Consider the following 27,028-nt stretch of genomic DNA (forward strand, 5'->3'; position numbering starts at 1 on the left):
TGTGGGTCAGATTTATACTCCTATCTCCTGCTTTAAACAAATCCGTAATAATTGAAGAGCAAAATTAAAAGTTATCCAAGAGTAATAAATATAAAAAGCCTGGCCTCAGAATCCTATTAAAATTGAGCCAAGCAATTTTACTGCTAAGAATTTATTATACTATACACTAGTGCAATTATGTATTTATAAAGTAAACATACAAAAGAATGTTCCTTGCTAATTATTTGTAATATCAAAGAGAGGAATATACTTAACATCTGTCAATAAGATGTAGGTTAAATAAATTATGGGATGCTTATATAGTGGAATGAACTAAACCTATGGAAACAGTTTTTACAAACATTACAAAATCTATGATTTCATGAATTTAAAAAAAAGCAAGTTGGAAAAATAGTGTGTTCTAAAAGTCCTAAATTTTGTAAACATGAAAACAAAATTAAAATCACTAATAATGTTAATTCCTATAGAAAACTGCGTGACAGGAATTTTTATCTTCAGAGAATGGGGACTATGAGGAGATGTTTGCATGTTTCTGTACCCTTTGAATTTTTTTTTTTTTTTTTGGAAACAGAGTCTTGCTCTGTCACCTGGCTAGAGTGCAATGGCATCATCATAGCTCACTGCAACCTCAAACTCTAGGGCTCGAGCGATTCTTCTGCCTCAGCCTCCCAAGTAACTGGGACTACAGGCACGTGCTACCATGCCCAGCTAATTTTTCTTTTTTGTAGAGGCTGGGGTCTTGCTCTTGCTCAGAGATGGTCTCGAATTTCTTGCCTCAAGCAATCCTCCAGCCTTAGCTTACCAAAGTGCTAGGATTACAGGTGTGAGCCACTGCACCCAGCCCTGTTTGAATTTGAGAGTATAAGTTATACATTTCTTGGGAAAACAATATTTTTACCGTGGTCTCTTAGCATTGTGTATAACCAGAATCACTGGGTTCCAAACCTAGATGTACTGTTAAAAAAAAAAAAAAGAAAGAAAGAAAGAAAGCAAGCAAGCAGAAGAAAAGAAAAGAAAAAGAATCACTGGGGGCAGGGCACAGTGGCTCACCTCTGCAGTCCTAGCACTCTGGGAGGCCAAGGCAGGAGGAAGACTTGAGGTCAGGAGTTGGAGACCAGCCTGAGAAAGAGCAAGACCCTTTCTCTACTAAAAACAGAAAAAACTAGCCAAGCACGGTGGCACAGGCCTGTAGTCCCAGCTACTTCAGAGGGTGAGGTGGAAGGATGGCTAGAGTCCAGGAGGTTGAGGTTGCAGTGAGCTACGATGATGCCACTGCATTCTAGCCTGGTGACAGAGTGAGACTCTGTCTCAACAAAAAAATCACTGGGGAATTTCTGCATTTCATGAATTTCTACCTACACCAAAAAGTCATTATTTAATAATTTTGATAGGACATCAAATACAAAGAAGACTTACTTCTGTGGCTTATTAAGCACGATATACTGAATAGATTTTTAACTTACTATTGGTAAGTAGAGCAGTGGTTCTGAACAAGGGGTAATTTCTCTGCTAAGGGGACATTTGGCAATATCTGGAGGGAATTTCTGTTGTGAAACTCAGCAGATATGTACGTGTACTACTATCTAGTAGGTAGCGGTCAGGGATGCTGCTAAACACCCAGCAAGGCATAGAATAGCTTCCCTACAACAAAGAACTATTAGGTACAAAATGCCAATGATGCTAAGTTTGGAACCCTAATCTAGAGATCAATTTACTCTATTTTGCTAGAACAGAATACCACCATGGAAATTCTTTACCCTCGGATATGACGGTCTTACTTGGAATGTAAAGTCTTAAAGTTACCTTTTTTACACAATAAGCACAATAAACTAACATGTAATGATTAATGAAAGACACATTAGTGACAGTGTATAAAACAGTTCTCAGTCCACTGCAGGTACTCAATCAAGTTTGAATGCCTGGCTGTCTTTACTCTTATAAACTGTGACTGGTTATTTTGTATGAAGAAAGGGTCTCGAAACCAGACAAGCATCCTTTTAGAACCATGCACACAGTAAAACTAGACTAGCTCAGGTATATAAACTTTACTGGTATTTACATTTGGAATTATAGGCCTTTTTCCCAATTGTAGTGATATTCAGATTAAGTGTTTTCCCTTTTATACTTCAGATTTTTGAAGCAACAGAGGGTGAAAGTTATAAGTGTAGGCTCTGGAGTTGAGATTGCTGCATGTCTCTGAATCCCAGTTCAGTTACTTACTAGCTGTGAAGTTTTCTGTGTCTCAGTTTCCTCATCTGCAAAATGGGGATAAAAAGCCCTCCTTTTGTAGAGTTGCTATGAATATCACAAGTCAAGGCATGGCCCAATACCAGACTTGTAGTAAGAGCTCTAGAATAGGAGCCATTATCATTTTCCACTCTTGTCTCCTTGGTCCAAGAACCTCTTATTCTCCCAATTCAACCCCATTCAGGCAGCATCGTCACCCATTCCAGATTATGAGATTCTTCTCAGGAGAGCCTATCCTTGGTGGCTGGCACATGGTAGCTTGTCGAAAACTGTGTGTTGGGCCGGGCGCGGTGGCTCACGTCTGTAATCCTAGCACTCTGGGAGGCCGAAGCGGGAGAATCGTTTGAGCTCAGGAGTTCAAGACCAGCCTGAGCAAGAGCGAGACCCTGTCTCTACTAAAATAGAAAGAAATTATCTGGACAACTAAAAACATATAGAAAAAATTAGCCAGGCATGGTGGCACATGCCTGTAGTCCCAGCTACTCGGGAGGCTGAGACAGGAGGATTGCTTGAGCCCAGGAGTTTGAGGTTGCTGTGAGCTCATGCTAGCCCGGGCAACAGAGTGAGACTCTGTCTCAAAAAAAAAAAAAAAACAACCAAAAACAAACAAACAAACAAAAAACTGTGTGTTGAATGATTAGCAGAGAAATGGAAGGATATTATTTCAGGATATCAAGTGTGCTCCGGATAATCGAGAGCTAAAAGGCGGCCTGGTGTGGTGGCTCATGCCTGTAAACCTAGCACTCTGGGAGGCCGAGGCGGGTGGATCGTTTGAGCTCAGGAGTTCAAGAACAGCCTGAGCAAGAGCGAGACCCCGTCTCTACTAAAAAATTGAAAGAAATTATCTGATATAGAAAAAATTAGCTGGGCATGGTGGGGCATGCCTGTAGTCCCAGCTACTTGGGAGGCTGAGGCAGAAGGATTGCTTAAGCCCAGGAATTTGAGGTTGCTGTGAGCTAGGCTGACCCCACAGCACTCTAGCCCGGGCAACAGACCAAGACTGTCTCAAAAAAAAAAAAAAAAAAAGTACTAAAAGGCATCACTACACTACACTATTTTTTCTACCATAGTTAAAAAATATCAAAATGAGTACTTATCCTTCCCAATAATCAACACAGGAGTCAACTTAAGCTTTCACATGTTTAGAATATTGAGTAAATTTCTCAAAACTCTTGCTGAGAATCTTTACCCCAGAAAGATTTTCTCAGTGCTTTTAACACACCCATAAAAAGAATGTTAGTTTCCGAATGTTCTTTCAATGACTCCTAAGGCACAAAATGTATAAATACATTGGTTACAAATCAGTTCATTAACTCAGCTATTAGCATAAACCTATTTGTTGTTGTTTTTTAAAAATAGGAAATCAATATTTATTGGACAAATTTGTTAAAATGTTAAAACTCAAAGATTTATGAATTCTTCAAGTGACCAAGATTATGGAAATTCTTTAGATATGAGTGTACCCTTTATATTGCACAGAGCACAAAACCACAAGACACTTAAAAAGATATAAGCCAGTTTCAGTTCTAGACCAGGATGGCGATTGCCATCTATACTTTCTATACTTATTTAAGTTGTATCCATGTTTTACATTCTCTGTTCTATGCATGTTCTATCTCACACACACAAAAATGTTAATGAAAGTCTAGTAGATTGAAATACTTTTGAATATGGGAAGAATAAACAAACTGTAATGAAGTAATAAGGGAATTCATTCTTACGCTATGCACAGTAAACAAGAGACATTTTGCCTTGAGAGAAATTAGTATATTTTCCACGTGAGAAAATTTACCTTTGTTTTCCAAATTATGAGTTGAATTTTCCATTTTTTTCTGAGCAGAATCAATAAAGATCCCACAGAAAAATGGGTATAGAATTACTAAGTCTATCTTAGCTAGAACAGGAATGGAGCAAAAATACCACTCAAGCTTCTCTCAGGACTTGAGGCAGTTTATACAGATGAAAGAACACATCCACACAAGTACTTACCAAGACAGTTGCAGGTGGGTGGTTCAGAATCTTTAGTTACAGACACCAGGTTTTTTGTTGGGTTAGTAAAGAAGTTCATGGCATAATCATTAAAACTTTTCTGTGTGCTGTCTACTGGGGAAAATTCTGATTCGGCAATGCTAGATGAACAGACTTCCTCTTCACTTTTGGTAGAAACCACTGTAATTCCACCTGAACACACTACATTTACATTCCTGAGAATTTGTGCTGGGTCCGATAAGGGTGTCTCTTCAGAGATACCTGGTAATGTTGGCAGTCTCTGATGCATGAGTTGCTCCTTAACATCTTGTTGCAACTGTATTTGGTCATCACCAGCCATCCCTTTAGCACACTGGTTAGGTGGAGAGGAGGGCTGGGTCGAAGGGTGAGCTTTCTGATTGACATTCACTGTTGACTGTACCTGAGAATTATAAGCTTTATCTGTAAACGCCTGCCCGTTGGATTCCGTTTTAAAATGAAATAAGGTGAGAGAATCCAGTGGTTCAACTTTCACCATTTTTTCCTGTGCTAATTCTGTATACCTCTCGAATTTTATCTGAGTGACTGGAGGAAAGAATTTTTTGTCTTGTATCGTTGAACTTTTTGGAGCCAGTGGTTTGCACATTGTGGTTATGGGCGGAATTTCTCCCAAAAGGATAGGAAAAACATGTGGATAAAATTGCCCATACCTTTGAAATCTGGCTCCTATCCAAATGTCATGTAACTGACGATACTGATATGACTTTTTCTGGTTTTGCTGATGCTTTTCTTGACAACTTACAACTATGGGCTTCTTTTTCCGCCGATCTCTTGATGGGGTGGATTTTGTCTTTTTCTGGGTTGTATTCTTTTGCTTTGTTAATGATGAACCATTATTTTGTACACTTGAAGGTGGTTTCTGTTGTATTAAGCCCTTTTCCTGACTATATTTTTGCCGTGCATTATTATTACTTTCAAGTTTTTTGTCATCTGGATTTGTATTAGTTGATTTAATTATTGATGCAAGCTGTGTTAATTGTGTTGCAACATCTTCCTCAATTTGAGTATGGGCTGCATCCTGACATAATACATCATCTGAGTCCAAATTTTTACTGTTGTCCAGTAACTCATTACAATACCCCAATTTATCATTTCTTGGTGGGAACTGATCCAAAATCTTGGAAGAACTGTCAAGAGTAATCCTACCTTTAGCAATATTTTTACTGGTGTCAGTCTTGGATGAATTTGTTTTTGGTATAAGAGGTACTGAATTTGTGACTTTTGAATATTCATGTGATGTTGTGGATGCTTGGTTAGTAGCTGAGCTGATATGTGAGTTGGAAAGAGTATTCTGGCCATTGAATACCACTATGTTGCATGAAGTTTGCTTTTCCAAAGATGGACTGTGATGAAGTTTTGGTGGCTCTCCTTGTATGTTTGAGTCTTGAAGGTCTTTTTCTACATAACAGAAAGCTGTCTGGCTGCTGTTAAGCAATCTAGGTGTTCTAAGCTCTGAACTTTCATCTTTCTCTGACTTTGATGGTGAGGAATTCTCTGATGGGGCTTCTGAGAGTTGAGTCAGGGCCTCTATGGCTACCACTTGGTCCCGTGTTAATCTTCTAACTTTCATTAAGGATAAAATTCGTGCTTGAACTGGAGACCCATCTTTTGGTTCTTTACTTGGCATATTGTCAGGAGTTTTTGGTTGATCACCTTCATTGTGTGTACTAGTGTGACTGTTTAGATTGAGGTTTGAAGAATCTGGATTAGAATTACAGTTAAAGCCAGGCTTCTGGAAGACTAACACATTACTTCTCCCCTTGAGATGATCACAACTCACACTAGTAGCAATAGAGCTCATGGCATTGTTATGGTTTGCAGTATCTTGTAGGAATTTATAGGAATTGTTGTCAAATGCCTTGCCAAATTCTTCAATATTGAATTTTTTAAATGACACATTTGTTTCAGTTGGTAAATAGTGTACACTTTTAATGCCATTTCTTACAGTTTGTATAAACAGTTGTGGAGGTTTGTTTTGTTTCTTGTCAATTTCAGAGTTTTTTGATTTTTCAGCTTCTGTCACATTAGCACTGAAATCTCCTTTGACATGATCAATTAAGTGTGATTTCTTGTTTTGCGTCCATTTCTCCACTTCAACACCTGTCATGCTTTCTTCATTTTTAGCTACATTTTCAAGGGGTTTTGGGTTCAATTCCAATCTTTGTTCTTTCCCATGACCACATTTACTGCAGTCCATGGATTCTGACTTGGGGCCATTTACTGGTTTGTTGTCAAAATCTGCCTGTAAAATAAATATAGAAATTACTCATAGCATCTACTTAAATATCTAAATAAGAGCTGTAAGAACTTTAAAATGTAATAGCAACTAAAGATGAAACCCCGGTGGATACAGCCTAAAAGGGTATTATTTTTGCTTTTTACATGTTAAGAGAAGTCATAAAATACCAAAAAGGGAGGTGTACGGAAACAAGAAAGAACTAGAGGCTATCATAATCTCATCCTGTTAATATTTGGATATGTTCATTTGTTTTTCCAAATAAATTTTTAAACTATTCTAACATTGCTACCATTCACTGGGAATATCTATTGCTTTAATGCAAACTGTATTCAAGTAGAACATACACACTGTAAAGTGTAAAAATCATATAGCTTATTGAACTTTCACAAAATGAACATATATGTAACCAGATCCCAGGCATGAACTCCTCTGTCTTGTCATCACTCGGCCCCCAAAAGGTAACCATTGTCTTGATATTTAACATCATAAATTTCTCTTGCTTATTTTCAAACTTTACATAAATGACAGGTTTTTATTCAAAATTATACTTGTGAGATATATCTGTGCTCTTAATTATACTTGTAGTCCACTGATTATCATTGCTGCATATGACAATGTAGTCATCTATTCTATTGGAGATGTACATCTGGGTTATTTTTAGGTTTTGGCTGTTTAAAGTATACTGCTATAACATTCTAATGTCATCTTTAGGGGAACATACATATGCACTGGGTGAAGGGAAAGTGCTAGGTGATAAGAGTGGGTGGGTATCTTCAGCTTTAGAAGATAGGCCAAAGAATTTTCTAAAGTGGTTATCAATATACACTCCCACCTGTAATTATGAGAGTTCCAATTGTCCCAGATTCTCATTAATAATTAGCATTTTCTGACTTTTCACTTTAGCCATTCTAGAGAGTCAAGAGGGACATAATTCCCCCTTTTTACTGAGATGAAATTTACATGACGTGAAGTACATCACTTTACAATTTAAAAGTGTACAATTCAGTGGTTTTAGTTCATTTGCAATGTTGTGCTACTATCTAATTCCAGAACAAATTCCTCATCCCAAAGAGAAATTCTTCCATTAAGCAGTCATTCCCTATTCCCTCCAACCTTCATATATTTATTTATAGAGACAGGGGTCTCCCCCAAGTTGGAGTGCAGCGCCTATTCACAGGTACAATCATAGCACACCACGTCCTGGAACTCTTGGGCTCAAGAGATCCTCCCACTTTAGCCTCCTGAGTAGCTGGAACTACAGGCTAATCCTTATTTTGTTCCTTTATTATTAATAACTTTGAAACAGCACATCAAACCTCCTACCACAGGAATTAAGATAGTAGAGGTATTCATTGCTATTAGGAGTCAATAGAATGACAACTACCATTTCCAGTGTATACATATTTCAAAACATCATGTTATACATGATAAATCTATAAAATCTGTATTTTTCAATTAAAAAAAAAGAAAAAGAACCTCTAGACCACTGACACTTAACATGACTATGGAAATTCTAGTCAATATCTCGAGAAAAGAGAAATATATAAATATCAAAAATTAGAAGACTTCTTGTTTAATAAAGTAAATATAATTCATTCCATAGGCAATTCCTAGCACTCTGGGAGGCCAAGGCGGGAGGATCACTTGAGGTCAGGAGTTCGAGACGACAAGCCTCAGCAAGAGCGGAAGACCCCATCTCTACTAAAAATAGAAATAAATTATATTGACAACTAAAAATATATACAGAGAAAATTAGCCGGGCGTGGTGGCACATGCCTGTAGTCCCAGCTACTTGGGAGGCTGAGGCAGTAGGATTGCTTGAGCCCAGGAGTTTGAGGTTGCTGTGAGCTAGGCTGATGCCACGGCACTCTAGCCTAGGCAGAGAGCAAAACTCTGTCTCAAAAGAGCAACACTCTGTCTCAAAAAAAAAAAAGACTTATGTACCAAAAGAATATTTTCATATGATATGCTCATTAATTAGTTGGCTTAATTAAGAATGCCTAAGCTTTGTTAGTTATATTTCATGGCTTTTTTTAGACAGAGTCTTGCTCTTTTGCCCTACCTAGAGTGCTGTGGCGTCAGCCTAGCTCACAACAACCTCAAACTCCTGGGCTCAAGCGATCCTCCTGTCTCAGCCTCCCGAGTAGCTGGGACTACAGGCATGCGCCGGCATGCACCACCATGCCCGGCTAATTTTTTTTCTATATATATTTTTAGCTGTCCAAATCATTTCTTTCTATTTTTAGTAGAGACGGGGTCTCACTCTTGCTCAGGCTGGTCTACGAACTCCTGACCTCAAGCGATCCATCCGCCTCGGCCTCCCAGAGTGCTAGGATTACAGGCATGAGCCACCATGCCCAGCCTTATTTCATGGCTTTTAAAAAACATACTAAGACTGTAGGTTGCTCTGGGCTCCTCCTAACCACTCTGAACCAACAAGAACGTTGAACTTCTTAGATCAAGTCTAGGTCCAATACTTCCCAAGCCCCCTCCATTTTCTCATTTTTCCAGATTCCCATTGTCTTGATAATCTCATACCCACTCTTGAAGGAGCTCAGTGGCATTGAGCAGGGTGGTATTTTTTTCTGAAATGCCCGTGTCATTTGAACAGAATGTGATTATAACCCTTTCCCCCAACTCCATACATGCAGCATTTCCTGTATCAAGGAACAGCTACTCAAATCAGATAGAAAAATAAACCCTTTCAAAGTATGTTCATAGAAAGGGTCCAGTAAGACTATTAACTACAGGTAGATCAGTGCTGCTCAACTTTTTTTCATTTTCACCAATACCTCGCCTCCAAGCAAGCCTTTTTAGGCACTTTTTCCTAATAGCCTTCCCATGACATTTTAATACCACAGATATACTATTTATTTCCTTTGTACATTGTAATATTTAAGATCCCCCGACTTGCCAACAATCAATTCTTATTTCCCTTGAGAAAGCATGAAGTAAATAAATCATGTTGTTGAGGCAAAAAACAATTTTTCATAAACTCTTATGTAGAACACACAAGGGGCAGCCCACAAAGTATTTGTGTCTAACCAGAAGTGACATTCTCACCCTGAAAATTGAATGTTTGGGGAAAAAATTCAGAGAACCACTAGTGCCTGTATAACGTTGACTTTTTGGGGGTTTGTTTTTTTGTAGAGTCTTGCTCTGTAGCCCAGCTAGAGTGCAGCTTCAGCTTCATGATAGCTCCTCACAGCAACCTCAAACTCCAGGGCTCAAGCAATCATCCCGCCTCAGGCTCCTGAATAGCTGGGGCTACAGGCACCTGCCACAATGCCCGGTTAATTTTTCTATTTTTTTGTAGAGACAGGGTCTTGCTCTTGCTCAGGCTGGTCTTGAATTCCAGACCTCAAGAATTCCTCCCGTCTGGGCCTCCTGGAGCGCTGGGCTAACAGTCATGAGCCACTGCACCGGCCTCACGCTGACTTTAAGGTACTATATTTCACTTCTTCCCACTGACTCTAAATAAGAAGCATGGAGTTCAGACCCTGTTCTACAACAAACCGCCCTACAATGCTCACCACCACTGCTTGCTAATAAAACCAAATTTAAACTTAAAAAAAAAGACAAACCAACTACCCACCAAAGATTCATCCAAGAAACATTCTAAAATGAACATTTAATACAGAAACAACAAAAATCTCTTTCAAAGGAGACCTGAACAATAGCTATCTTATCGTACCAGAGCGGTGAAATCGGCTAGTCCAGATTTCCAGCCACCAAGTTATCTTTTCCCTCTTGTAAGGATAAAAATAGGTCAGCTGCTAAACCGACTTTTGTAGTCCTAACATTCTTTGAGTTTTGCTTCAGCTCTGTTTCCCTACTCTGCCCACAACCACTAGTTGAGAGAGTCAAAGGCCACAGAAAGACAGGACCCAAGAAATTGCTGGCCCAAAACAGTGGGTCTAAAGGACCAGACGGTCCTCACCCCACTCACCCTACCTTAATGCTGTTTGCCCTCCTGGCTCTTCCACGCCTGGGCCGGATGGGAGCCATGGCACAGACAGAAGTCTTCTCTAGAAGCGGGCTTCTTTCTTATTCCAACTTTTTCATTCCTACCCTCAACAAAAACTCCACCCTGATCTGGCCACAGGGTATTAGAACCCAAAGCAAATGCTTTTAACTCAGGGGTGGGGTGAAGGGAGGAGGGGAATTTGAGCAGGTTGTTGATAGAGGGAAGGATCAAAAAATCTCCATTTAGGCCCGGCGTGGTGGCTCCCGCCCTTAATCCTAGCACTCTGGGAGCCTGAGGTGGGAGGATCGCTTGAGGTCAGGAGGTTGAGACCAGCCTGAACAAGAGCAAGACCCGATCTCCACTAAAAATAGAAAAAATTAGCCGAGTGTGGTGGTGTGTCTCAAAAAAAAAAAAACAAAAAACAAACAAAAAAAACACAAAACCTCTATTTAATAAAAACAACATGTACACTGAAGATTGGTTCCACATGTATAGATAATCACTACTGACCTAAGAGCGAAACCTCTCTAGTCACAGGTGTTCCTGGCCACAGTCCTCTTCCTTTGGGGCTACGAGTATTCCCAGTCAAAAAGAAGAAAAAGCACTCTAAGACCTGAAATCGGTCTCAAGCTATCATCTTACCAACTTCCCTCCTCATTAAAATACCTTAAACTTCTTCTTCCAAGGTTATTATTGAGTTCTCAAATGCCAATTTCAATCATTCCTTAATACCATAGACTTAACTTGCTTAAGACCCCTTAAGAGTCTTGTGTGTAGACCCCCAGGAAGAATTTACACTGAAAACTCTCTGAAACCTGGCTCTCCCCTGGAGCTAGCCACACCTCCGGGTGACTTGACTGTAGCTGTGTCCTCCCTGAGCTTACTCCTAGGGGGTTCTAAAGCCAAACCCACTGCCTTTTTATTCTTCACACGTTTCATGAACAATGCCACACATGCTTAAGTTTAATAACCAACTCTGGTGTTCCCTGTATTATTCATCATACCCCTTCAGTATCTGAACTATTTCATATATTTTTAAGTACATAGATTAGGCTGGAATCAAACAAACTTTGGCTATTCTCTCAGCTCCATCAATCACTTACCAAACGTTGTGAAAGGATGTTGACTTTGAATTGTAGTAGTATAGCACAGCTATTCAAAATAGTATCACCTAATGTCCAAAGTCAATATATACTGCGTACGCTGGGTTCACACCAAGTTACTAAGGAAAGTGTGTGAATTTACAACTCAATTTAGAATCTAATCCTTGAGGATGTGGTCAAAGGTCATTGTCTATTTTCCCACCAAATGTTCTTTGGACTATAACCCTCATTTCTGGATAATTCTGATAAATTTTATCTTTTTACCTCAATTTTTTTTCTTTCTTTTTTGAGACAGTCTCACTGTGTTGCCAGGGCTAGAGTGCCGTGGTTTCAGCCTAGCTAACAGCAACCTCAGATTCCTGGGCTCAAGCAATCCTCCGGCCTCAGCCTCCAGCGTAGCTGGGACTACAGGCATGTGCCACCACACCCAGCTAATTTTTCTATTTTAATAGAGACGAGGTCTCACTCTTGCTCATGGTGGTCTCGAACTCCTGACCTCCAGCGATCCTCCTGCCTCGGCCTCCCAGAGTGCTAGGATTACAGGTGTGAGCCACCACGCCCAGCCTTTCCCTCAATTTTTTAAGTTCCACATAATTGGGAGACTAACATCCAGTATAAACTTATTGGTATTAAATAATAGCCCCAAAACAAACTTAAAAACCATACAAGCCCCAGAGTTGGAGGCTGCAGTGAGCAGTGATCATGCCACTATACTCCAGCCTGGGTCACAGAGTGAGACCCTGTCTTAAAAAAAGAAAAAGTTTATCTTTGTCAACTGCCAGAAAGAAATTAAAGTTTAAAAAAAATTAAAGAAAAAACATGGGGCCGGGTGCGGTGGCTCACGCCTGTAATCCTAGCACTCTGGGAGGCCAAGGTGGGTGGATTGTTTGAGCTCAGGAGTTCGAGATCGGCCTGAGCAAGAGCAAGACCCTGTCTCTACTAAAAATAGAAAGAAATTATATGGACAGCTAAAAATATATATAGAAAAAATTAGCCATGCCTGTGTTCCCAACTACTCGGGAGGCTGAGGCAGGAGGACTGCTTGAGCCCAGGAGTTTGAGGTTGCTGTGAGCTAGGCTGACCCCAGGGCACTCTAGCCCAGGCAACAGGGCGAGACTCTGTCTCCAAAAAAAAAAAAAAAAAAAAAGAAAGAAAGAAAGAAAAAGAAAAAACATGAAAAAGAAAGAAAAGAAAGTTTTTCTTAATTAAAAAATCATATAAGTTTAGATTAGCTAATTCAATCAGACAAGATGCAATCACACTAGTTTTACAAATACAGTTTATCATCACTCATACTGTAAAGGCTCAAGATAGAAGGCAGGCTCCAAAAACCCTGTTTTTTCAAATAGCACTTAAATTTTCCTCAAGATTTCAAGAGATTTGTCCTATGACAACTGCTGTTTTCCACTGGGGTTTAGCCTCTATTAAGTCATCCTGCCTGGAATTCTCCCTCATGATCAAAGATAATATTCAGGGATCTTGCCCAACTCCATGAGGAAGGCCATCAGATAATTAGTTAATTTATGATCATACAAGGCCCCAGTAAAGGTTTAGCCTTTTAGATTTTTCTATATTGACCAGGTGTCTTGGGTTTCTAGTCAGTTCCTCCAATGTTTTCTCTTAAAGAAAAAAATGTCTATTTCTGTCTCAGCTTTCTAAGAACAAATACTCCAAGAATAGTGAGTATTTACCATCAGCACTCAGCTGGTGATGATATGCACAGAGATGTTTACACATTCCTAAGAGAAAAATCAGAGAGCTGTTTGGAGCCAAAGTTTGGAGATCTGTAAATCTTCCCCTCCAGGCTCCTTCCCCACAGGATATAACAAGCTGGAGTCTTTTCTATCTTAAGAAAACAAAACCTGCCAGGAGTATCAAGCTCCCATGGAATCTCACTGCACCATTTTACAACTGAAGTCCTCTAAATAATTGTCTGCAACCACTGTCTGTCTAACATGTACTCTTCAGCCCACTACAATTAGGTTTTTATAGCCACCGCTACATTGAAACTATTCAAGATTTACCATTGTAGTCTCAATTGCTAAATTCAATGAATTTCCAGAATATCTTTTGATACTATTGCTCATTTCTTTAGGATCCACCCTTCAATTCTCCACTCATTATTTCAGTTACCTTTGCTGGCTCCTCTGCCCACTTAGAAATGATGGTCGTCCCCTTTGTCCTCTCTCCAATCTCCCCACTTATCCACATTCTGGGCTCCAGCCTACACATATTTGCTAATAACTCCTGCATCAACACAAGATCTCTCCCCTGAAGTCCAAGCTCAGTCAACCACCAAGTAGATATCTTTACCAGACAAAACCATATCTAAAAGTTATCCAGTTACCTTTTCCCCATACCTCCTTCAACCTCATTGCCCACCTGATAACTCAGGAATCTTCTCAGAAGCTTCCTGTGTTCAAGATCCAAATTCAACCACCAATTTCAGCAGAGTCTATCTACTTAACACCTCTTTCATCCATCCCGTGTTCTCCATTCCTTCTCCATGTCTCAGTGTATTTTTTTTTTTTTTTTGAGACAGAGTCTCACTCTGTTGCCCTGTCTAGAGTGCCGTGGCGTCAGCCTAGCTCACAGCAACCTCAAACTCCTGGGCTCACGCAATCCTCCTGCCTCAGCCTCCCGAGTAGCTGGGACTACAGGTAGGCGCCACCATGCCCAGCTAATTTTTTCTCTATATATTTTTATTTGTCTAGCTAATTTCTTTCTATTTTTTTAGTAGAGATGGGGTCTCGCTCTTGCTCAGGCTGGTCTCAAAGTCCTGAGCTGAAGCGATCCACCCGCCTTGGCCTCCCAGAGTGCTAGAATTACAAGCGTGAGCCACTGCACCTGGCCCATGTCTCAGTGTGTTAATTCAACAGGTAGTTATAGAGTACCTAGAACATGTTCTAGACATGGTTAAGAGAATAGAAATGATACCAGATTTATGGAGATTACATTTCAATGGTTTTTAGGACAAACATTTTCAGAACCTAATCTTCTGTCGTCTTGCACACTTGTAAGATTAGCCTCAAAATTGAGGCTGGCTTCTAGTATGTAACACTTCTAATCATATTGTTCTAAGGAAGTCCTGTCCAACAGAAATATAATGAGACACTGATGTAATTATAAAATTTTCAGGAGTTATTTTTTAAAAAGTAAAAACAAACAGGTGAAATTTATCTTAATAATATGTTTTTATTTAAGGCAATATATCAAAAATATTATTTCAACATGTAACCAATATGTAAAAATCAGATATCGTGTTTTTAAAATATGAAGTCTATGAAATTCAGAGTATAATTTTCACTCAACAACACATCTCAATCTGGATGCTAAATTTTTTTTTTTTTTTTTTTTTTTTGAGACAGAGTCTCACTCTGTTGCCCAGGCTAGAGTGAGTGCCGTGGCGTCAGCCTAGCTCACAGCAACCTCAAACTCCTGGGCTCAAGCGATCCTCCTGTCTCAGCCTCCCGAGTAGCTGGGACTACAGGCATGCACCACCATGCCCGGCTAATTTTTTCTATATATATTTTTAGCTGTCCATATAATTTCTTTCTATTTTTAGTAGAGATGAGGTCTCGCTCTTGCTCAGGCTGGTCTCGAACTCCTGAGCTCAAACGATCCGCCCACCTCGGCCTCCCAGAGTGCTAGGATTACAGGCGTGAGCCACCGCGCCCGGCCACGGATGCTAAATTTTAAATGATTAAAGTAAAATGAAGTGGTATGGTACCAAAACGGTGAAGTTGTATGCCATGGAAAAATAATTTATATTGCTTCAGTTTTTAAAATTAAATTAATTGAAAGGAAATCACAAAGTCAGTTTCTTAGTTGTGCTGCCCAAATTTCAAGTATTGTACAATGCAGTTGTAAGGGGTTCATTCTAAAATGTAAATCTCATTGCTTCAGGCTGCATTCTGCACCTGGCTGAACAACTACATCACCTAAGGGGATTTTAGAACACTGCAGATTCTAAATTAGCCCCTGCATGATTCAGATAGGTCTGGAGCTAAAAATCCCATAAATGTTCAAAGAGAACCTTGGTAAGGGAATTTGGGAACCACTAATCTCAGAGCAAAATCCACATTTTTCAGTCTAGCAAGCAAGCCCTCTAGTTCTCTGACTCTGGCCAATTTTTGCACAATGTCTCTTGCCACCATTCTATCCCCACCCCCAGGCTTGCCAAATGCTATTTTAAGCAGTCTTGCTTGATGTCACAGCAACCTCAACCTAGAATGCCGTTTTGTCATTCAGCACCTCCCCCAGCCTGTCCAATTTAGCCCCCAAATCACCTATTCATCTATCAACAAAGGGACCAAAGGTGAAGGTAGAAACTGGCATTTTTTTTCCCTCCTGAGATGGAGTCTCACTTTGTTGCCTGGGCTGGGGTACAGTGGTGCCATCATAGTTCACTGCATCCTCCAACTCCTGGGCTCAAAGTGATCCTCCCTTCTCAGCCTCCCAAATAGCTGCAACTACAGGCTTGAGCCACCACACCAGACTAGTTTTTTCTTAAATTTTTTGTCAAGATGGGGTCTCACTGTTACCCAGGCTGGTCTCTATCTCCTGGCCTCAAGAGATCATCTTGTCTTGGCTTCCCAAAGCGTTGGGATTCCAGGAGTGAGCCACCAGTGCCTGGCCTAAAACTTTGATTTCTTAACCAGCCTCAGCCAGATAAACCAACAATTCTTTGCTTTACTATCTCTGCACAGCTCTTTATCAAATCAATTGACTGTACTTACTTATTTGTTTGCAACGCTATCTCCGCATCCTGGACTTATCTTGGTGGTTGTCTCCTAGGTTCAAAATTGTTTCATTTGGAAAACAACTGGGGAAATCTAAGTATGGACTCGATATTAAATAATAGAAAGGAATTGTAATACTGGCATGATCACATAGAACACTCTTATTGTTAAGAGATTTAACCTTAAGGATGATAACTTCTACCTTCCAATGGTTCATACACACACAAAGATAATTGTTGAATTGAGATAATGGGTATACACCAGGTTCTATCCCTTCTTTTGGTGCATGTTTCAATCATGACAAGTCAGGAAGAAAAAACAGAATAGGCACTTACAAGTAGATCTATGAAGCTAAGAGATGCTACACACCAGTACAAATTGTCTTTGTACTTCAGTGGGCAAATTGGTACATTCAAATCTTGGGTTTAGTTATAGTCTTGGTTTTTTCCCTCCTTTTATTTCTACAAATAAATACAAAGATGAGAATTTTTTCCTTATTTTTCTACTTTTATTACAAGTAATAATTTAAGATATGTAGACATCTTATTAATAAGAAAAAGAATTAAGAATGTATACAAAGTGGGCAGGCATGTTGGCTTACGCCTGTAATCCCACCAGTTTGGGAGGACAAGGTGGGAAGATTGTTTGAGGCCAGGAGTCAGATACCAGCCTAGGCAATGTAGGGAGTCCCCAGCTCTAAAGGCAATTTTTAAAAAACAGCCTGGCACATGGTGGCATGCACCTGTAGTCCCAGCTACTCAGGAGGCTAAGGTGGGAGGATCACTTGAGCCCAGGAATTCAGGGTTACAGTGACCTGTGATCAGGCCATAGTTCAGTCTATGTGATAGAAGATACCATGTCTCTTAGCTCAGCAGTTTGAGACCAGCCTGAGCAAGAGCGAGACCCCGTCTCTACTAAAAATAGAAAGAAATTATACGGACAGCTAAAATAATAGAGAAAAAATTAGCCAGGCATGATGGCACATGCCTGTAGTCCCAGCTACCTAGGAGGCTGAGGCAGAAGGATCGCTTAGAGCCCAGGATTGGAGGTTGCAGTGAATTACAATGACGCCACTGCACTCTACACAGGGTGACAGAATGAGACTCTGTCTCAACAAAAAAAAAATAAGGCAACTGAGCCTAGGAGTTCAATACTACAGTGAACAATGATTGTACCAGTGCACTGTAGCCTGGGTGACATCTCTAATCAATCAATCAATCAATAAACAAATTCCACCAGAACATTTGTGGCAATAATTCTTACATCTATTTCACAATGCAAATAAACACCATATATAAAATGAAAGCATTTCCAAAAAGTATTACAAGTCCTACAACCACACAGAAGACACTACATTCCCTCCCCACCTTTTAAATATTTCTTTGACAGTTATAAACAATATTCTGAATTCCATAGTTCTCAAAATATTGGTGCTACACAATAAAAAAAAAGAAGAACACTGAATTTTTAAATCATACAACTGAGGAACGTTGTAAAGACCAACACAACTGAATATTAGGCTTTTAATGAAAATAAAAATAACACCAGAAAATGATGTGGCTCCCTAGTCTGGGAACACTGAAGGTTTTCTGTTACTGCTGAATTTTTCTCACCTCTTTTATGAATTACAAAATCACAACCTGAGGTTAAAATACATCTAATCTGTACCACTCTGGAATGTTGCCACCTAGCCTTTTGTGGTCTGTTTTTAAACCATTTTGATGCCTGCTAACAGATAAGATGACAGCAGTAGAAGTAATGGGACTTTTGAGAACACAAGGCTCCTGCATGATGCAGCCTCTGCAGATGTTATACATTTGGACATTAATAATGAAGCAAGTCCTACAGGGCCTCTTGGTATTTTACTTGCAAAATGGATTCAAACAAATCAGCTTGGAAAAGGGCAATCACAGGGACTAAAAACTGGATTAAATACAGCCAACAAACGACCCTTGCCAGCAGTGAGCATACTGGGCGAACAGAGATTCAAATTAAATCTCAGACTTTCTACACTTAATTATTTGAAAAAGAGCAAAAATCAAGTCTTGGAACAATAACAAATGGGACCAATACTCCAAGCTACTAAAAGGGAAGAAAATTTCAGTGGCATTGTAAAAGAATGTAAAATAAGAAAACAAAATATGTTTGTCATATTGTTTCATTAAAATATTTCAGACATGGGGGGCACGAGCAACATGTATAACATTCAGCTGAAAGGCCTAGTGAGGTGGGCACAGGCCTGTGATCTTAGCACTTTGGGAGGCCGAGGAAGGAGGATCATTTGAGGCCAGGAGTTTGAGACCAGCCTGAGCAACATAGCAGGATCCAATTTCTACCAAAAAAAAATTTTTTTTAATGAAATTAAGAAAAAAAAAGTTTTTAAGAAAAGAATTCAGCTGAAAAATACGAAAATGTCTGGGGGTTATAATTCCAGGCTGAAATTCAGAGGAAGAAGTGTTGACAAAGGATTTGAGGAAGCAGCAGGCAACAAATCACACAGCACTGTACTTAGTATCAGAAAACACCATCAGAAAATGAAATAATCCTTTAAACTTTCCAAGAAAAGTCACCTTGAGCTACACTTATGCATCATTATGTTTAGCGTTAGAAGGGAGACCCCAACTACATGGATGTTGTGGAATCCATCACGTATGGCATATTTAGATTATTTACATTGAACTTCTACACACTTTATGTTTTGCTGGGGGGGTCCTGCTGGGTTCTACTAATTACATGACAGGTACACCAGAGGCTAAACATGCTCTGATGCAAAACCCTGCCTACACAAGCTTAGTAGTTAAGTAAGTGATGAAGTGGCCATCTGTGTTTTCTGCTTAAGCTGCTCAGAGGATCTCAGAGTTAGAAGAGATCTTAAAGGGCACTGAGTCCACCTACCAATGCCAGGCGTGGACTCTCACTGCATTACCTTTACTAAATGATTCCTCAACCTTTGCTAAGTACCCAAGGTAACAGGAAACTAATTACCTCCAAACAGTATAGTGTGCTTTTCCTCCACCCGCCCACCCTTAGGTCCTCTTTTTATCACTTAGAACCTGAGATGGCAAGTAAAAGACATTCGCTCTTCCTTAATCCACTACCAGTAATGATTTACAGTCCATAGAATAAAATAAATAGTCGTGAGTCCATACTGATATAATAAATAATTGAATGAATAAATAAGTGGGAGAAAAGGGACAGCGCTTTCTTGCAGTAGAATTTCCATTAATAAATGTAGAAGGAATGGTCGAAATAGAAAATGACCATTTGGTAAAACACCACATTAATAATTATTGGAGGCAAGAATTGTATATGGATGCTAAATATGAAAAATGGAGTATTTTCGTATTTCCCCAGTATTTCCCTACAAGATATTTGTTGATTACAAAGGTAAACAGTAATTTTACAAAGAAGAAACTTGGCAGGCAGGTAAGCCAAGAGCTCAAAGTTAAGCAAGATATGAGATCTTCTGATATGATACACAGAGATGGGCACATAACTTCTGTGAGTTATTGCCAACAATGCATATCCTAAATCTAATCATGAGGAAATAATGGGGCCAGGTGTGGTGGCTCACGCCTGTAATCCTAGCACTCTGGAAGGCTGAGGCAGGAGGATTGCCTCAGCTCAGGAGTTTGAGACCAGCCTCAGTAAGAGCGAGACCCCGTCTCTACTAAAAAATAGAAAAATTAGCCCCTTCTCTACTAAAAATAGAAAAATTAACCAGGCATGGTGGCGCATGCCTGTAGTCCCAGCTACTTAGGAGGCTAAGGCAGGAGAATTGCTTGAGCCCAGGAGTTTGAGGTTACTATGAGCTAGGCTGACGCCACGGCACTCTACCCAGGGTGACAGAGTGAGACACTGTCTCAAAACAAAACAAACAAAAAAAAACAAACAAAAAAAAAGGAAGTATCAAGAAAACTTAATTTGAGGGACATTCTACATAATAATTGACCAAGATTCTTCAAAAGTACCAATGTCATAAAACAGCAGTCCCCAACCTTTTTGGCACCAGGAACCAGTTTTATGGAAGACAATTTTTCCATGGATTGGTCGGCGGGTGGTGGTTTCGGGATAATTCAAGTGCATTCATTACGTTTATTGTGCAGTTAAACCTCTCTGCTAATGATAATCCGTATTTGCCACCACTCCTTAGCACTAGCACCATGGCTCAGCTCATCAGCCTCAGCTCCACCTCAGATCATCAGACATTAGATTATCACAAGGAGTGTGCAACCTAGATCCCTCACATGTGCAGTTTACATTAGGGTTCAGTTTACATTAGGGTTCCCACTCTCCCTCGCACACCCCTCACCTCCTTCAGTGCGGCCCAGTTCCAAGCAGGCCACTGGTCCTTGGCCCGGGGTCAGGACCCCAACATAAAAAGACAAAAGAAACACTGAGGAACTGTTACAGTCTGGAGATTAAGGAGTAATGACAACTAAATGCAATGAGAGATTCTACATTGAATCCTGCACCCAGAAAAGAAAATTAGTAGGAACTGGCCAAATTTGAATTAGGTCTTTAAAATAGTTAATAGTATTGTGTTAATATTAACATCCTGGTTTTGATCGTGGTACTAAGGTTATGAAAGATGTTAACATTTGGGGATGTTGAATAAAGTGTATAAGAGACATTTTTGTACTATCTTTGCAATAGTTTCATAAATTTCAAATGATATCCAAATAAAAAATAAACATAAGTGAATCATAGCCTGAGCTTATAACCTTTACCCTAGGGCCCCTTTTCTCTCTCAAGGATTGACTTTAAACGGAACATTTACAGATGGGGAATGGATTTCATAACATTCAGTATGCTAATCACTCTGTTCTGTAATGCTAAAGTTAGAATTTGTGTTTTTCATTTTAATTTGAAATTTCTTTGATTTGTTTTCTTTTTTTTTTTTTCTTTGAGAAAGGGTCTTGCTCTGTTATCTAGGCTAGAGGGCAATGGCATGATTATAGCTCACTGCAACCTCAAATTCTTGGTCTCAAATGATCCTCCTGTCCTCCTACCTCAACCTCCCCTAGTAAGGACTTCAGGCATGCACAACCATGATCAGCTAAATTTTTTAAATTCTTTTGTAGAGAGAGGGTCTCACTATGTTGCCCAGGCTGTACTGAACTCCTGGGCTCAAGCAATCCTACCACATTTGCTTCCCAAAGTGCTATCATTAAAGGCTGAGCCACTGAGCTTTATGTTGTATTTTTAAAACAAAATAAAAAAAGGTCATAGATATCATTTTGTAACCTGTTTTTTTTTTTTTTACTTAATACATTGTTAAATCATTCTCCATTTCTTTAAAGTAGGCATGTATACTTTCAAGATTCTAGTCAAACTGCTCTCCAGAAACACAGTACCAATTTATTTTACTTATTTAGTTTTTTGAGACAGAGTCTCACTCTGTCACCTTCGGTAGAGTGCAATGGCATCATCATAGCTCACAGCAACCTCAAACTCCTGGGCTCCAGGAATCCTCCTGCCTCAGCCTCCCAAGTAGCTGGGACTAAAGGTGTGAGCCACAATGCCTAACTAATTTTCCTATTTTCAGTAGAGAAGGGGTCTCGTTCTTGCTCGGGCTGGTTGCCAACTTCTTAGCTCAAGTGATCCTCCAGCCTCGGCCTCCCAGAGTGCTAGGATTCTAGGCATGCACCACCACCACACCCGGTTCCAATTTTTCTCAGAATGCCAAGCAAGACAGCGTTAATATAACTCAGGTTTCCCATATTTACTAATGTTCTTTCACCTTTCCAAATTCAAATGGCAAAAAATAGTATCCTATAATAATGGATGCTTTTCAGATTATTATAAAGGCTATCTAAAAATTATTTCTTGAATGTCTATATTTCTTCTTATGTGAAGTTGTCCACTCAAGTTTTTTTCTTTAGTGTTACAGTTCTCTTAGAATTTGTCTAGCAGGTTTTCCAGTCCTCATCAGAAGACCCTCCCACCAAAAAAAAAAGTTTTTTTCTTTATTTTAACTTTTCTGGCACCTTTTCTCTTATCCATGATATTACAAACATCACTGGTGGTATTAAAGTGCTCTTATTTCCAAGGACTGTTAGCATTATGGGATATCATCCATCTTAGAAGTTTGAACTTTTTAAAGAAGAACTATGAGTTTTTGCATGCTACCATTAAACATTTTGAACTTTAATTTCTATTCTCTACTTACTATCTATTCTTTAATCCAAACATTGAAGGCAAATGGCAAAATTGCAAGACAGGTTCTGTTCCTTTTTTCATTGCTACCCAAATTCACCTCCAGCTCTTAGAATAAAACTGTCCTGAGCAAGAGCGAGACCCCGTCTCTACTAAAAATAGAAAGAAATTATATGGACAACTAAAAATATATATAGAAAATTTAGTCGGGCATGGTGACGCATGCCTGTAGTCCCAGCTACTCGGGAGGCTGAGGCAGGAGGATTGCTTGAGCCCAGGAGTTTGAGGTTGCTGTGAGCTAGGCAGATGCCACGGCACTCTAGCCCAGGCAACAGAGTGAGACTCTGTCTCAAAAAAAAAAAAACAAAAACAAAAATAAAAACAAGATGACCTCATTTCACCTTTTATTTTTATTTATTTGTTTATTTTTGTTGAGACTGGATCTTCCTCTGTCGCCCAGGCTAGAGTGCAGTGGTACGATCATAGCTCACTGCAGCCTTGGACTCCTGGACTCAGATTATTCCTCCTGCCTCAGTCTCCCAAGTAGCTAGGACTGTAGGCTCAAACAACCATGCCTGGCTAATTTTTTAAAATTTTTTATTTTTGTAGAGATGAGGTCTCCCTATTTTGCCCAGGCTAGTCTTCAACTCTCTTCACCTCCCACCTCGGTCTCCCAAAGTGCTGGGATTCCAGGCACGAGCCAAGTCATTTGGCTCACTTTTTAAAGCTTATTCTTCCCCACGGTGTTATTACAGGCTTAATATTGTATAATGTTTGCATAGAGTATATCATATGTCCTAAAAATCTGTGTTCATTCAAGTTTGTTCACCTTAACAGTGATTGTAATGGTGAAAAACTAAAAGCCAATTCATTCTCCCGGAGAATGGTGTTTTCTATAAATGTTATTGTAATCTAATACATGCTACTATTTTGGGGTTAGAATATTATTCAAAAGTAAGCAAGTATTATAGAGCCATACGATGTAACAATTAAAAAGAGTTGCTATCACTAAAATTACTATATGAAAAAATCGTTAAAACCAAATGTTTGAGAAGATGTGGAGCAACTGCACTCTCATAATTGCAGGTGGCAATGTAAAGTGGTACATCAATTTTAGAAAATTGTTTGGCAGATTCTTTAAAAAATTAAACATCTACTCTGTGACTCAGCAATTCCACTTCTAGGTACTTATCCAAGAGAAATGAAAACATATGGTATATCAAAGGAAAAAAACAAAACAAAACCATGTATAAGAATGTTCATAGCAGCTTTATTTGTAATAGTCCCAAACTGGAAACAATCCAAATGTCCATCAACAAGAGAATGAATAAACAAAGTTTGATATATTCTTACAATGGAATACTTCTCAGTAATAAAAAGGATCAAACAACTGATACATGCAACATTAGTGAATGTAAAAAATATTGTGCTGAGTGCCAAGACAATTCAATGGGGAAAGAATAGTCTTTTCAACAGATTATATTGGGACAACTAGATATCCATAAGCAAAAGAAAGTTGGACCCCTACATCACACCATATAAAAAATTAACTTAGAATGGATCTAAGGTCTTAAAATAATAGATAAACTATAAACCTCCTAGGAAAAAATGTAGATATAAATGTTTGTAACTTTGGATTAGGCCAGTTTTTAAAATATGACACCAAAAGCACAAGCAATCAGACAAAAAGATAAACTGGACATAATCAAAATTAAAAACTGCAAAAGACATCACCAAGAAAGTGAACCGATAACCCACAGAATGGGAGAAAATATTTGTAAATCAGATATGTGATAAGAGACTTGTATTCATAAAGTACTATGATAATTCAATAATAAAGACACAACTAGCTCAATTTAAAATGAATAGAAGAGATAGGTGTGATGGCTCAACCATTAATCTCGGCTTAGGAGGTTGAAGGAAGAGGATGGCATGAGGCTAGGAGTTCAAGGTCGCAGTCAGCTATGATTGTGCCACTGCACTCCAGCCAAGGTGACAGAGATCTGGTCTCAAAAAAAAAATAAAAACAAGAAGAAGAGAATTCTCCGAAGAAGACATACAAATGGGCCAATGGGCACCTGAAAAGATGATAAATATCATTAGCCATCCAAGATGTCACTTTACCCACCCACTAAGAAGGCTAAAATTTTTACGACGGATATTAACAAGTGTCAGCCAGGATGTAGAGAAATTGGACTGCTCATACATTGCAAGTGGGAACGTAAAATGATGCACCTGCTTTGCAAAAATTGAACATAGAATTAACATATGACCCTGCAATTCCGCACCTTGTTAGATACACAAGAGAATTGAAAACATGTCCACACAAAAACTTGTATATAAATGACCATAATAGAATTTTGCCTAGTAGCCAAAAAGTGGAAAAATAACAAAACAAGGGGCCATCAACTGGTGAATAGAGAAATAAAATGAGCTATATACAGACAGTGGAACATTATTCAGAAAAAAAATGAAGTACTGATACATGCTAGAACACGGTTGAACCTTGAAAACGTTATGCTAAATGAAAAAAATCTAGTCACAAATTATTAGGTATTGTATGATTTCATTTATATGAAATGTCTGGAACAGGCAAATCCATACAGACAGAAAGTAGACTAGTGGTTGCCAGTGGTTGGGGTGGATGGAGAGATTGGGGAGTGACAGCTAAGGAGAATACGGTTATTTTGGGGGGTAAAGAAAACATTCTAAAATTGATTGTAGTGATGGTTGCCCATTTGTGAATGTACTAAAAGCCATTGAATTGTACATTTTAAATGGATGAATTATATGGTACATAAATTATATCTCAATAAAGCTGGGCTTTTAAAATAAACATTTATTTCTCACAGTACTGCAAGCTGTGGAGATTGAAGCTGGGGTGCTTTCTGGGGGCATTTTCTTTAAAGACACTGCAACCTGCCTCATCCTCCCTAGTAGCTGAGACTGTAGGTGCCACCATGTCCAGCTAATTTTTGTATTTTTTTGTAAAGAAGGTCTGGCCTTGCTCAGGCTGGTCTTGAATTCCTAGCCTCAAGCGATCCTGCTGCCTCAGCTTCCCAGAGTGCTATAATTACAGGTGTGAGCCACCGCCCAGCCATGCTGTTTAAAAAAAAAAAAAACCAAAGATATTCAAATCGATCTATCTTTCTGCGTATTTATTTAGTCCTGAATGAAAGAAGCCAGACATAAAAAATATATATATTCTATATAATTCCAAAAAGTATAGAAAAGACAAAAGTAACCCATGGTGATAGCAATCAGATCAGCAGTTGCTTGGATTGAGAGGAGTAGACTGACTAGAATAGGCACAAAGAAGTTTCCTTCAAAGAAATGTTGAAGTCTTGCTATGTATTCATCAAAATTGGTTGAATAATATACTTAGGAGCTGACTATTTCACAGTATGTAAAATCTACTTCAAATACAGCACAGCATGGTAAATATACCTAATAATAGTATACTGTATATTTCAAAATCACTGAAAGTAAATTTCAGATGTTCTCACCACAAAAAACAAATATTTGAGGCAATGAATGTTAATTAGCTGGATTTAATTATTCTATATCAAGAATCATAATGTCGGCCGGGCGCGGTGGCTCACGCCTGTAATCCTAGCACTCTGGGAGGCCGAGGCGGGTGGATTGCTCAAGGTCAGGAGTTCGAGACCAGCCTGAGCGAGACCCCGTCTCTACTAAAAATAGAAAGACATTATATGGACACCTAAAAATCTATATAGAAAAAATTAGCCGGGCATAGTGGCGCATGCCTGTAGTCCCAGCTACTCGGGAGGCTGAGGCAGTAGGATCGCTTAAGCCCAGGAGTTTGAGGTTGCTGTGAGCTAAGCTGACGCCACGGCACTCACTCTAGCCTGGGCAACAAAGTGAGACTCTGTCTCAACAAAAAAAAAAAAAAAAGAATCATAATGTCACATTGTACTCCATAAACATATATCACTATTATTAGTCAATTTACAATAAAAGTAAATTTTAAAAATAATGCTACCATTAAAAAAGAATGAGTTGATACATGTATGCGTATACTACATATGTAACTATAGATATACCCGTATGTCTATAGATCATATCTTGAAGAATACCCACAAAACTATCAAGAGTATGTACTGAGATATGAGGCTAAGACTGAAAGAAGGGAGGATCAATGAGTATACAGGAAAACTTTTACTTTTTGTTTGTACATTTTTGTTTTAATTTATTTCAAGAATGATTTTTTTATAACTTAAAACTATTTTTAAAAGAGTTAATTGAATTTCCTTTTAAATCATACTGATTAATTTGCATTTTCCTCCTTAACTAAACTTTGACTCGTTACCTTTGGATAATACGATCCTACAATAGCAATAAAATTGCTATTATTATAAGCTATAAATTTCACTCAGAGGTAATTTTTGTGGGGTTTATTGTATGGAGCCTGAAGGACATTTTATGCTATTTGTTTCCTATCTAATTCATAAACAATTTTTTTTTTCTTTTGTTAAAGCTGCTCTATCCTAGATTGGAAGAGTAGGTTGTCACTGATTAATTG

General features: G+C 38.9%; 1 protein-coding gene and 1 non-coding gene across 6 annotated transcripts in view; one reads left to right on the forward strand and one right to left on the reverse strand.

The window, feature by feature from the left end:
- The window catches only part of TET1 (tet methylcytosine dioxygenase 1), a 101,861-nt gene that overhangs the window by 35,826 nt on the left and 39,007 nt on the right, over nucleotides 1-27,028 (reverse strand). For 3 of the 5 annotated variants that reach the window (XM_069460574.1, XM_069460575.1, XM_069460573.1), the window contains one exon: nucleotides 4,237-6,517. The exons of the other annotated variants lie outside the window; for them this stretch is intronic. In XM_069460574.1, the coding sequence (XP_069316675.1) occupies nucleotides 4,237-6,517 (2,281 nt within the window). The remainder of the gene's footprint in view (nucleotides 1-4,236; nucleotides 6,518-27,028) is intronic. 5 annotated transcript variants of the gene reach the window in all.
- On the forward strand, nucleotides 22,209-22,270 carry LOC138376735 (U7 small nuclear RNA). The gene has a single exon (XR_011231712.1). It is a non-coding gene; the product is annotated as a U7 small nuclear RNA (small nuclear RNA).

Source organism: Eulemur rufifrons, chromosome 28, assembly GCF_041146395.1.
Source record: "Eulemur rufifrons isolate Redbay chromosome 28, OSU_ERuf_1, whole genome shotgun sequence".
In the NCBI taxonomy this organism is placed as follows: domain Eukaryota; kingdom Metazoa; phylum Chordata; class Mammalia; order Primates; family Lemuridae; genus Eulemur; species Eulemur rufifrons.